Source organism: Pecten maximus, chromosome 6, assembly GCF_902652985.1.
Source record: "Pecten maximus chromosome 6, xPecMax1.1, whole genome shotgun sequence".
NCBI classification, from domain to species: Eukaryota; Metazoa; Mollusca; class Bivalvia; order Pectinida; family Pectinidae; genus Pecten; species Pecten maximus.
In genome coordinates, this window is record NC_047020.1 from 16,047,223 (window position 1) to 16,062,127 (window position 14,905).

Here is a 14,905-nt window from a genome sequence, read left to right on the forward strand (position 1 = left end):
CCAGACAACAGTATAACGGAATGTTTTTATTATCCAGCACACTCTGCTCCCTAGGCAATAGTATAACGGAACGTTTCCATTATCCCGCACACTCTGCCTTCCCAGACAACAGTATAACGGAATGTTTTTATTATCCAGCACACTCTGCCTCCCTAGACAACAGTATAACGGAACGTTTCCATTATCCCGCACACTCTGCTTCCCCAGACAACAGTATAACGGAACGTTTCCATTATCTCGCACACTCTGCCTTCCCAAACAACTGTATAACGGAATGTTTCCATTATCCCGCACACTCTGCCTCCCCAGACAACAGATTAACGGAACGTTTCCATTATCCCGCACACTCTGCCTTCCCAGACAACAGTATAACGGAGCGTTCCCATTATCCCGCACACTCTGCCACCCCAGAAAACAGTAAACGGAACGTTTCCATTATCCCACACACTCTGCCTTCCCAGACAACAGTATAATGGAGCGTTTCCATTATCCCGCACACTCTGCCTCCCCAGACAACAGTATAACGGAATGTTTCCATTATCCCGCACACTCTGCCTCCCCAGACAACATTATAACGGAAACGTTTCCATTATCCCGCACACTCTGCCTCCCCAGACTACAGTATAACGGAATGTTTCCATTAATCCCGCACACTCTGCCTTCCCAGACGACAGTATAACGGAATGTTTCCATTATCCCGCACACTCTCTGCTTCCCAGACTAACAGTATAACGGAACTGTTCCATTATCCCGCACACTCTGTCATCCCCAGACAACAGAGTATAACAGGAACTGTTTTCCATTATCCCGCACACTATACCTTCCCCAGACAAACAGTATAACGGAATGTTTCCATTATCCCGCACACTCTGCCTCAACAGACTACAGTATAACGGAATGTTTTCAATTATCCCGCACACTCTAGCCTCCCCAGACAACAGTATAACGGACTGTTTTCCATTAGTCCCGCACACTCTACTCCCCATACCCCACTTAGTATAAACGGAAATGTTGCCATTATCCCGCACACTCTGCCTCACCAGACAACAGCTATAACGGAATGTTTACATATCCCCGCACACTTATGCTCCCAGACAACAGTATAACGGAACTGTTTTCCATTATCCCGCACACTCTGCCTCCCCTAGGACAAACTAGTAGAACGGACTTGTCCATTAGTCCCCCAGCACTTCTGCACTTCCCCGACAACATGTCTAACGGAATGGTTTTTATTATCCAGCACACTCCTCTGCCTCCCTAGACAACCAGTATAACGGAACGTTTCCATTATCCCGCACACTCTGCCTTCCCAGACAACAGTATAACGGAATGTTTACATTATCCCGCACACTCTGCCACCCCAGAAAACAGTAAACGGAACGTTTCCATTATCCCACACACTCTGCCTTCCCAGACAACAGTATAATGGAGCGTTTCCATTATCCCGCACACTCTGCCTCCCCAGACAACAGTATAACGGAATGTTTCCATTATCCCGCACACTCTGCCTCCCCAGACAACATTATAACGGAACGTTTCCATTATCCCGCACACTCTGCCTCCCCAGACTACAGTATAACGGAATGTTTCCATTATCCCGCACACTCTGCCTCCCCAGACAACATTATAACGGAACGTTTCCATTATCCCGCACACTCTGCCTCCCCAGACTACAGTATAACGGAATGTTTCCATTATCCCGCACACTCTGCCTTCCCAGACGACAGTATAACGGAATGTTTCCATTATCCCGCACACTCTGCCTCCCCAGACAACAGTATAACGGAACGTTTCCATTATCCCGCACACTCTGCCTTCCCAGACAACAGTATAACGGAATGTTTCCATTATCCCGCACACTCTGCCTCCCCAGACAACAGTATAACGGAATGTTTTCCATTATCCCGCACACTCTACCTCCCCAGACAACAGTATAACGGAACGTTTCCATTATCCCGCACACTCTGCCTCCCCAGACAACAGTATAACGGAACGTTTCAATTATCCCGCACACTCTGCCTCCCCAGACAACAGTATAACGGAATGTTTCCATTATCCCGCACACTCTGCCTCCCCAGACAACAGTATAACGGAATGTTTTCATTATCCCGCACACTCTGCCTCCCCAGACAACAGTATAACGGAACGTTTCCATTATCCCGCACACTCTGCCTTCCCCAGACAACAGTATAACAGAATGTTTCCATTATCCCGCACACTCTGCCTACCAAACAACAGCATAACGGAATGTTTCCATTATCCCGCACACTCTGCCTTCCAAGACAACAGTATAATGGAATGTTTTATTATCCTGCACACTCTGCCTCCCCAGACAACAGTATAACGGAATGTTTCCATTATCCCGCACACTCTGTCTTCCCAGACAACAGTATAACGGAACGTTTCCATTATCCTGCACACTCTGCCTCCCCAGACTACAGTATAACGGAATGTTTCCATTATCCCGCACACTCTGCCTTCCCAGACAACAGTATAACAGAATGTTGCCATTATCCCGTACACTCTGCCTTCCCAGACAACAGTATAACGGAATGTTTCCATTATCCCGCACACTCTAACTCCCCAGACAACAGTATAACGGAATGTTTCCATTATCCCGCACACTCTGCCTTCCCAGACAACAGTATAACGGAACGTTTTCATTATCCCGCACACTCTGCCTTCCCAGACAACAGTATAACGGAATGTTTCCATTATCCAGTACACTCTGCCTTCCCAGACAACAGTATACCGGAATGTTTCCATTATCCTGCACACTCTACCTCCCCAGACAACAGTATAACGGAATGTTTCCATTATCCCGCAGTCTCTCTGCCTTCCCAGACAACAGTATAACGGAACGTTTCCATTATCCCGCACACTCTGCCTTCCCAGACAACAGTATAACGGAATGTTTCCATTATCCCGCACACTCTGCCTCCCAGGACAACAGTATAACGGAATGTTTCCATTATCCCGCACACTCTGCCTCCCTAGACAATAGTATAACGGAATGTTTCCATTATCCCGCACACTCTGCCTCCCCAGACAACAGTATAACGGAATGTTTCCATTATCCCGCACACTCTGCCTCCCCAGACAACAGTATAACGGAATGTTTCCATTATCCCGCACACTCTGCCTCCCCAGACAATAGTATAACGGAATGTTTCCATTATCCCGCACACTCTGCCTCCCCAGACAACAGTATAACGGAATGTTTCCATTATCCCGCACACTCTGCCTCCCTAGGCAATAGTATAACGGAATGTTTCCATTATCCCGCACACTCTGCCTCCCTAGACAATAGTATAACGGAATGTTTCCATTATCCCGCACACTCTGCCTTCCCAGATAACAGTATAACGGAACGTTTCTATTATCCCGCACACTCTGCCTTCCCAGACAATAGTATAACGGAATGTTTCCATTATCCCGCACACTCTGCCTTCCCAGACAACAGTATAACAGAATGTTGCCATTATCCCGTACACTCTGCCTTCCCAGACAACAGTAAACGGAACGTTTCCATTATCCCGCACACTCTGCCTTCCCAGACAACAGTATAACGGAATGTTTCCATTATCCCGCACACTCTGCCTCCCCAGACAACAGTATAACGGAATGTTTCCATTATCCCGCACACTCTGCCTTCCCAGACAATAGTATAACGGAATGTTTCCATTATCCCGCACACTCTGCCTCCCTAGACAACAGTATAACGGAATGTTTCCATTATCCCGCACACTCTGCCTCCCTAGGCAATAGTATAACGGAATGTTTCCATTATCCCGCACACTCTGCCTCCCTAGACAATAGTATAACGGAATGTTGCCATTATCCCGTACACTCTGCCTTCCCAGACAACAGTAAACGGAACGTTTCCATTATCCCGCACACTCTGCCTTCCCAGACAACAGTATAACGGAATGTTTCCATTATCCCGCACACTCTGCCTTCCCAGACAACAGTATAACGGAACGTTTCCATTATCCCGCACACTCTGCCTTCCCAGACAATAGTATAACGGAATGTTTCCATTATCCCGCACACTCTGCCTCCCTAGACAACAGTATAACGGAATGTTTCCATTATCCCGCACACTCTGCCTCCCTAGGCAATAGTATAACGGAATGTTTCCATTATCCCGCACACTCTGCCTCCCTAGACAATAGTATAACGGAATGTTTCCATTATCCCGCACACTCTGCCTTCCCAGATAACAGTATAACGGAACGTTTCTATTATCCCGCACACTCTGCCTTCCCAGACAATAGTATAACGGAATGTTTCCATTATCCCGCACACTCTGCCTTCCCAGACAACAGTATAACAGAATGTTGCCATTATCCCGTACACTCTGCCTTCCCAGACAACAGTAAACGGAACGTTTCCATTATCCCGCACACTCTACCTCCCCAGACAACAGTATAACGGAACGTTTCCATTATCCCGCACACTCTGCCTCCCCAGACAACAGCATAACGGAACGTTTCCATTATCCCGCACACTCTGCCTTCCCAGACAACAGTATAACGGAATGTTTCCATTATCCCGCACACTCTGCCTCCCCAGACAACAGTATAACGGAACGTTTCCATTATCCCGCACACTCTGCTTCCCCAGACAACAGTATAACGGAACGTTTCCATTATCCCGCACACTCTGCCTTCCCAGACAACAGTATAACGGAATGTTTTTATTATCCTGCACACTCTGCCTCCCCAGACAACAGTATAACGGAATGTTTCCATTATCCCGCACACTCTGTCTTCCCAGACAACAGTATAACGGAACGTTTCCATTATCCTGCACACTCTGCCTTCCCAGACAATAGTATAACGGAATGTTTCCATTATCCCGCACACTCTGCCTTCCCAGACAACAGTATAACGGAACGTTTCCATTATCCCGCACACTCTGCCTTCCCAGACAACAGTATAACGGAACGTTTCCATTATCCCGCACACTCTGCCTCCCCAGACAACAGTATAACGGAACGTTTCCATTATCACGCACACTCTGCCTTCCCAGACAACAGCATAACGGAATGTTTCCATTATCCCACACACTCTGCCTTCCCAGACAACAGTATAACGGAACGTTTCCATTAACAGATTTATTGACATGGTGAAGAGAGAGAATTGTGTTGTAAGTGGCGTTTTTACGCTTTATTTAAAGATAAAACATTCACGTATTAAAGGAAAGTGTCTATTAATAATGATGGGGCCACTGGCAGACGCTTCTATAGTGTTATCACACTGTAATGCCACATCAACTAATCAGGTATACTGGGATCGGGCAAGAAAGTGCTTACTACCGACATTAAAGTTGAACGCCAGGTAGACATCTACCAAAGATACAGGCATTGTCTCGGCCAGGGTGCATAACCAGGTAGGCAGCCACCAAAGATACAGACATTGTCTCGACCAGGGTGCATAACCAGGTAGACAGCCTCCATTGGAATAAACTTTGTCCCGGCCAGGGGAAATAACCAGCCTCCTACCTCACAGTGAGGATAATTTAACCAAAACGCAAAAAAAAGAGGCGGCACAAGGAAAATATTAGAAGAAAAAAAAATGAATGGAAAGAATATTATGAATCATGTAGTTGATGGAGACAATAAAGTTGTATGCCCTAACTACAGGAAAAGGCGGAAGGTGAAAGAGGTCCGATAACAACAGTTGTACCTTCCCAATTTGCCAAACAACAAAATTGTAATATTTGCTTAAATCATGTCTTGTGCTATTTAAAAATAATTGCTGTATTTATAATGGTGATATTAAATTATTCATATAATTGAAAATAGTATATTGGTACATGTAATATGATGCTGAAGTCAGCCGAACAAAGTGTGTTTATTTATACATTTGTATATCGATAAGAATAATTTCGATATGAACATAGAGCGCAACGTAGCATTGGTCACTGAGTGTAAACATAACAATTTTAGCTGCCGATGAATTAAAATAGAAAATAAAAGTGCTTTTTCATTAATACAGGAGACAACACAAATACCACGTCATCAATACGGGAGGAAACAGAAGTGCCACGTCATCAAACCCGAGAAATACAATTTCCACGTCATCAAACACAGGGAAATAACAATTCCACGTCATCAAACACAAGGAAATTAAAATTCTACGTCATCAATCACAAGAAAACAAACTATGTAGTCCACAGTACATGAGACAATAAAAATACTACATCACCAAATACACAAAAAAAAAAAAAACTGCGCCAATTCCAGGGGCAAAAATGCATTGAGAACAATGAACTACAAACTGGGTCATTCCTTCAGCATATGTGCCCCCATCGTAACAAAGAAGACTTGCTAACAATTAGATCCCGTTGTCGAGATCAGGTCAGAGTCCTCTCGGGAATTTTGTATAAATCTCTATAACTACTCACCTAACAGTTCTTATTCTGTCCTACAATCCCATCAAGAGGATTTTTTTTAAATGAGAGACATTGAAATATCAATAGACATTTCAACCGATATAAAACATCATTATTACAGTCTGAAAACAAACAAAGCGTTTATCATATATAAACATTTCATTGATTTTAATTTTGATTGAAGAGCTTTTTTGAAGAATTAACTGTGTGTAATTTGTGATTGAGATAAATCATCTTCAACAATATATACAAATAAACTGAGCATGTGAAAACAGATGAATGAATTACTACAATTTCTCCTGAAGACCGATATGGATACCCTGCATAACTATCATTAGTAAGCTAGCTGATTCTGGTGGTTTGATGGATAGACACCAAGCAATCATATCAAACTCATACTTAACAAAACTCATTGCTCAGAGATGTCAAAAATAAGAAGGATATACTTATAAAGAGTATACATTTTAGAAAATTTTCCCACAAAATTAAAAAGCTTTAAACTTGTGTATAAGTGGAGATCGGGTGATGAAGTTCTTAGTGAGGTAGAAAGTGGTTTTTTTATTGTAAAAAGTAAAGTTCTTTGAGCTGTATTATTGCTCGTTACCATCGTTGGTTTAGTATAAAGACCAACATTATACACAGTTTAATTTTCTTTGAAATGTATCATATGTCGAACTGTAAAATATACATTTATTTAGTTTTCTTCTGTAGTATTATTTTAAAAATATGCTTAAAGCCATAATTAGTTGTTTTTATTCTATCAGAATATTCTTTATTACAAGGTTTAACAACCACAAAAGATTGTACAAAGATTATCGAACAGTAATTCTTATACAACAATTTACGTGTTTTAAAGATGCAATATATTGTCAACTGTATCAAAGACTTTTATTACGTTTCATCTTTGTCGTTATCTCGGAGGACTGAAGGTACCTTGGCTGGTAACGTTCACACGACTTTCTCAGGCTTCAAGGATGTTAGGCTGGATGCCTCTATACAAAATCATGAAGCGGTTTCCGTTTAAGAATATGCTATCTTTAGAGATGAAAGACACTTTTTACAAAGCAAACGCCATCAAATATTTAGTTGAATACACTATATTCTGATATGGTGGATCTTGTAAAGAGAATGTTTTTAACGTTTTGGTTCCGATATCACTGTGTGTCTGACTGTGTGTGTTTATCTATTTTGTTTCCGCCAAATATGGCGTCTTGTCTGTCTATCTGAATGTTTATATATCTGTCATTTTGTCTGTCCAATGTTGTCAGTCCTTTTTATGTCTGTCGTATTTTATCAATATTTGCCTGTCCTCTTCTCGGTCTACACATACTTACGGTATGTTTATGATGATCATATTCTCTATTCTCTTATTATTTTCCCTTGTCTGTGTGTAAGTAACGGTCTTCTTTCCTGTCTGTTTTAATTGTCCGTCCGTCCGTCCGTCCGTCTTGGATAACGGTATAAAACAACACTATTGTTCTATAAGTAATACATGGTATTTACACGACAGAAAAATGAAGCATTACATTGTATTGACATGACAGTACTAACAATAAGTATAACAATGTATTAACACGACAGTACTAATACTAAGTATAACAATGTATAAACACGACAGTACTAACACTAAGTATAACAATGTATTAACACGACAGTACTAACACTAAGTATAACAATGTATTAACACGACAGTACTAATACTAAGTATAACAATGTATTAACACGACAGTACTAATACTAAATATAACAATGTATTAACACGACATTATTAATACTAAATATAACAATGTATTAACACGATAGTGCTTACACTAAGTATAACAATGTATTAACACGACAGTACTAATACTAAGTATAACAATGTATAAACACGACATTATTAATACTAAATATAACAATGTATCAACATGACAGTACTAATACTAAGTATAACAATGTATTAACACGACATTATTAATACTAAATATAACAATGTATTAACATGACAGTACTAATACTAAGTATAACAATGTATTAACACGACAGTGCTAACACTGAGTATTACTCTACTTGCAATATTTTTTGTTCTATAATAAACTTTATCATAAAATATTTCAAAAGTAATTTGAAACGGAATTCTGTAAATACGTACGATACATGATCTACTTTACTTTCACTTATTTTTTGGATGGTTGGTGACAATTATAACACAGACAAACTCTTAAAACTATCCCAATACACAAATCCTGTGTTGCAACCAAATGTCGTCTTCAGTTGATAACATTTTTTTTTTTTTTTTTCATAACCTTCAACTCAAATACATTTTTATTTCTAGTCTTTTATTTGGATGTGTCGAAATATGTTAGTGATTTACAAGAGGTAAATTAAAGCAGATTTAACTTCCCAATGTTCAAAGATTGGTTAAGATTTAGTGATTTCGTTTTAACTTTTATACTCTCTCATCGAGCAGTACTGTTGTAGGGAATATGATTGTTTATATTCAGGATAAAAGCTGTTTAAAGTTCTATATTTAAATGCGATTGGAATAATAATTAAAAAACAAAAATGACTCATTTTAATCACATAATTGATCGGAATAAAAAGACAGGGTGAGATGCACTACAAGATATTAGCTTTGTTTCTAGGGCAATTAACGTTATTTCAGATAAAAAAAGTGTGAATAAGAACAATAATATCTGTAAAACCAAAGTTTTATTTCCAAATGTCAAAAGTATTGTCAGACAAAATGAGTGTGTGATATCACCGTTGTTTATTCCTCAATGGTGTCGTTAAAACGAAAAGGTTCAATAAGAAAGTACATCCGTTTATCTATTTAGCTAATTAAAGTGTGGTAACAGATACTGGCATACAAGAACTCGAGTGACATTCTAACCCCATCGGGTTTCACATACATTCTCACTACCATTACTAAAGAACATAGAGTTAAGATAAATGTAATAAAGAGTCAATTGCTTCAAATTCTTAAATCCGTAATGTCAGGACGAGCCAGTGATTTCGAGCTATTTTCACCCATCATCATTATGTGTTTAAACTACTTTGAACTCATTAGCGCCTATCTCTTGTTGCTACGTATACGGGATTCCCATAGACATAGGCAAATGAAAACGACTGCTTCATAATCGTAACGCGTTGCTAATCAACTTATCCGCGATTTTATGGTTGTCGTTCCCATCAGCTGCACTAAACTCGTGTTTGTATGAGACAAGTCACCTAAGCCCCACAGAGCACACGGGGTGACGGTTAGAAACACACTATCGGACTGGCCTTTCTCCCCGTAGGTTTCCTCTCATCCATGGCAAGGACAACGCTATCCTTAAGTGTGCAATTCCTCGTCCTGACCGGAGCAGAAGTGTCCCGTAAAATGACAAAATGGCTTCGCCAGTACGTCAACCGCCAGATCCGTGCAACCATAATCACTTGTCGAAATGTCGATGTGCATTCTTTCTCTCCTTACTCCGCTACCATTAATCAGTCGTGTTCCCCAAAGGACTAGCTCTTGACTTCTAGTAACCACCGTCATCCCTGTACCACACCAGTGGCAGGTGGAACCGCTCCGACATATTGGGCAGCTATCGGAGTTTAATCATTTCACTGAACACGTAATCAAATTAACATTGATCAGTGCGGGCTCGTAACGACGAGGATGATTTCCCTAGCGAATTGATAAACAACACAGCACAATCCGTTATCGAAACGATGTGCGTTCTCCACCATTTTAATTATCAATATTTTCTTGAACGAACGTTCATCGGAAGCTAAAGGAAATATGATAAACCTCTTCTGTTGTAAGTTGGCTGCATTTGTGGCCGTATGAAACATAGGGCAATGCCAACATTAACAAATTGACAATATATCTTTCCTGGGACAAAGAAAAAGCATTTCATGGATTTTTTCATTTGCCCGTAAAGGGAATATACAATTTATTTATTACTAAATGTGTTATTTCGTTTATTGCTTCCAGTTAGTATTTTATCATCATGATCAATTATTACGGGAAAAAAAACATAAATACACGTGCAAGTTTTACAACTCTTCTTAGGTAGATATTTTACAAATGTAATCAAATTTGCACGAGTTATAAGAATCCGTAGATTGAAGAAAACAGCTCAAGAGTGAAACACGCAAATTTACAATGAATTTCTTTTACGTCTGTATATCAGAAGAATTGTGACTGCAATAACATACTCAAAGGGTGGGAGCTAAAGACGATTTAGTGATACGGTAATGATAAAAAGTTATCTGCCACCGCCTGGCATACGAAAGGCGACTGGAGGAGGTACAGGTACAATGTTAAGGAGTATCACTACCAATCCGACAGTGTGTACATAATATTGAAATATATATCAAGCAGTAATTATAACAACTCAACAAGGAAGTTGTCTTAAGGTTAAGGGGTCCTTACAGGGAATATGAAATAAAATAAAAATGAAAATAGTAAATGAAAACACACAATTAATCGACTGCATAATAGATATAGAAATGTAAAGTGAAGTTTATATTTGTATGTAATGAACTGTAGTTTCATGAAAACGTGCGGCTGAATAGTTTCTAAAATATATTTATTTTTACTATAATTAAACGAAAACCACCCCGAATGTGGGATACCAGATACAGAGTCATGTATATAATAATTCTCATGTAATTCATTAGGAAAATTACTTTTTGCATAAACGAAACTTTATCGAAGATGAATACATTTAAGATAAAAGTCTTTTGAATTTACCTGAATATATATAAATTGAAAAATAATAAATTCCTTTGAAACTCGTATGAATAAATAAACTAAAACAGATAAATAATTTCCTTTGAAATTCATGTGAAAAGATCAATTAAAAATAAAATGTTAGATAAATTCCTTTAAAATTCATATGAATAGATAAATTAGATATAAAATGTTAGATAAATTCGTTTGGAATTCAGATAAGTAAATACATTTTAAAAGGTAGATAAATTCCATTTGAATTTATATTGATAAATACATTTTAGAAATAGTTTAAACTGCGTTTTATTTGTCAATTTCCATTTAAAAATTAGTATACAATATTTGAATTATACCAAAAGGAATCAGAAACAAATATCATGACACATATATAAATCTGACACCTATATATATAGATTGATGTTACGTAATGTATCATAATGATAATTTCCCCTTGAATTCATATGAATTAAAAGAGGGTAGATAAGGTGTTATTAATTCATATGAATAAATTTAACAGAGGATAACAACATTATAAGATATATATGGATATAATTAGTAAAGTACATAATAATAAGACAATGCGTTCCGGAAGAGAGAGCTTCTTCTGCTTCATCGTCGACACGCGCCATACGATTCTAAGTCAAATGCGGGAAAGGTCACATTCTCAAAATGAGAACTTATGTGTTGACAACGTTACCACTCGGCATATCAACCAACATCGAGCACGATTGACTTTATATAGAATATTCCCAATGAGATCTTGATGTCGACCATACAACTTCCCCATCATCTCCCGAAACCTTGTGTTGATTTCCCTCAGTAGTCGACAGCTGTCACGGAAATCGTGATAAATAGTCACTGAATATCAAATCAACTGGGACATGTAAACAATGTAAATGTATCATATCTTTTCGTTATCTTTTATGTAAGGATTTTCATAACACAACCAATGAATGTTATCTGTTATGAATATTTTCGTTATCTGTTTTAAATCTTTTTAAAACTATCAAATCTTGAAAATGTTTGGTTCGTTACGATATATATCAATTGACTTTAATGATTAAACACACGTATTTCATGTCTAGTGTAATTAAATCGGTTTCGATCATGATAATACGTACCGTTATAAAAAGGATATGTGATTAAAAACGGTAAGAGAATATGTATGCTTACTGGAACTAGGTCAGTTAAAGATGATAGTCTTGATACTTATAAATAATATCATCGTTTAATAATATATATATCATTAGGAATTATGAATTACGGTAAATGTGCTACCATAATATTACTGCACAAAATTATATATCAATAAACAACAAACAGGTTCAATATCCCTAAAAAATCAAAACCTTAAAACCGTCAAAGAAAACTTTTCTAAAACGACGGAATGCTAATTAATGTTATGGTATGATTTTAAATGTGTATGGTAAAGTAAATGTATATGATGATTTCAATACCTTTCCAAGTTTATTTATAAGAGAAAAAGTCATTATACAAATACAGATATGTTACATAACAAAGAATTGAACTATAAAAAAAGCGAATACATAAATACTTGTTATTTAAACGCATGTACCTTTTAATATCACGTCAATGATGACCTTAATGTTGACGTCAATGATGACGTCAATGAGTTGTCCTCTGAAAATAAGCCTTAACTGAAGAGCACAGAAAAGGATGAAAGCTGCTTGTACGTTGTTCGTCGAACGTTATTTTTTTCTATATAAATATCTATATATAAACATTCCCATTCTGCATTTCATAAATATAGATATATTAAAGGGAATCATTTTCATACTTTATGAATGAGATTTATACACATTTCACGAGCTCCATCATACTATAACGAGGATGATCGCGCACTATTGTTTTACGGTTTTACACGAGCTGCGTCCCTTTGACCATTGTTTAGGCGGAACCGACTGTATTATCTCATTGAACGCATTAACGGCTCTCCACCGTTCGATTTCCTTGATACAGATCTCTGCGTGATATAGATAAATATTGAAATGTTGCATTTCATGTTGATGTAAAATAAGGATGATATGGCACACGTGTTTTATTTCCTTTTGTTTATATAAAATGTATTTGAAATTGAAGACTAATCGGGAAGAAAAGTATTAACTTTAAAAAAAATGCGATATTAACATAATTGTCCCTTTTAACATAAGCCAGTTAATGCCATATTTAAAAGAATCTCTGATTCAGTCTCTATGATGTATTTGCTATTTAACAATAGAGCTAGTTAATGGGTCCCTGTATCTCCATGTTTAGACAGTTGATTTACCTGATAACCTATTCCACATCAGACACCATGGTTTTCATATATATTTATATTCAGGAAATGTCAAACAATACCAAAATCCATTATCGTTCTTTAACATCAGTAGAGAGCAGCTGATTGATTAAGAAGTAAAAAGCTACGAAATTGACAATATATCTTATTATATCTCTGTGTTCTTGTAGTTTTTATATGAAACATTAAAATAGAGACTCAGTTGAAAGGGAGGAAAAGTATTTCTGCCATTTGGTAATCATGATGTGTCTTAGTTCGTATCTGTTACCGAACTGAAGCATTTTAACCATAATTGAATTTGAAACATTACATTAAATGGAAAGTGCCTCAGCTGTGCATTTTGAAGCGCACATTGCCTACCCTATCAGTTATCAGAACGAGGCTGAACAGAGACCGTAATGGCTAGTCGATGATGTCGCCAGCTTCTTGATAAACCACGTTGGGGAATAAAGAATCATTAAAACCATGATATAGAAATAAATGCCAATGCGATATAAGTTCCAATAGATATCATAAATCATATTGTGCCATATACTCGTTATGGCTATAAGTATAAGGCATAATAAACGTATCCCTGTGGACATCTATAACATAGCAAACTGGACCTTGAGATATTTAACTGTTGTGATGTTCATCTTTACATTGAAACACCTAAAACGTTTATGATGTACGGTTAGTAGGAATTGAAACATTGCTTTGATAAATACACCACGGACCAGATATAGTAATTAAAACCAAATACACAGAATTAGAGATGAACATACACAAAATGATAGTTTACGTTTAAAAAAAACCAGAAATGAACAAGGATGATTAGTGCCTATTGTTCACTTGTATGTATTTTGATAAATCATTTTGCACTTTAGGCGATCATTTTATGCGGGAATAAAATGACATTGAACCCGACAAACATCCGTTAATCGAATATCTGGAAAACGATCGGACATAATTCCTTGTCAGCTGTTTTGATGTATGTGTAGGTGAATGTGTGGGTGTATGGGTGGGTGTGTAGACGTGTATGAGTTAGGGTGTATCTGTGGGTAAGTAGGCGTGTATCAATTTGGGTGTATCTGTAGATAAGTGTGGACTCATTAATGAATCATTGAACTGTATGATGTAGCTGTGGTTAAAACACACATGATATCTTCCTGTTCTTCAACTTTTTTTCAAACAAAACATCAGCATTTACAAAAATAAAACACAGTAAGATATTGATTATAAATAACATTGTAATTTATTTCAATTAAAAATTTAGCATGTAACAATTTGTATCTTATTAACATCGGCAAGATATGTAAAAAAAATGTTTTAAAAAATAAATCATATATATTGATCATTATCAAAAGTTAAGATGATCTTCTTATGTACAGCACTTAGTTCAGAAAGCTAATATATACTGATATAGTATATGAATATATGTATGTAAGTATAAATATTTTTAGAAATATACTATGCTAATTATATGATAAAGCTATAGCAATTTGATGATATAACAGGGCCAATAGTAC

At 37.5% G+C, this 14,905-nt stretch overlaps 1 protein-coding gene across 1 annotated transcript; it reads left to right on the plus strand.

The window, feature by feature from the left end:
* Positions 1–20: 20 nt before the first annotated feature.
* LOC117330059 lies at positions 21–473 on the plus strand. Its single transcript, XM_033888278.1, has one exon. The coding sequence runs from the start codon at positions 21–23 to the stop codon at positions 471–473; it is 453 nt and encodes a 150-aa protein (XP_033744169.1).
* Positions 474–14,905: the final 14,432 nt, after the last annotated feature.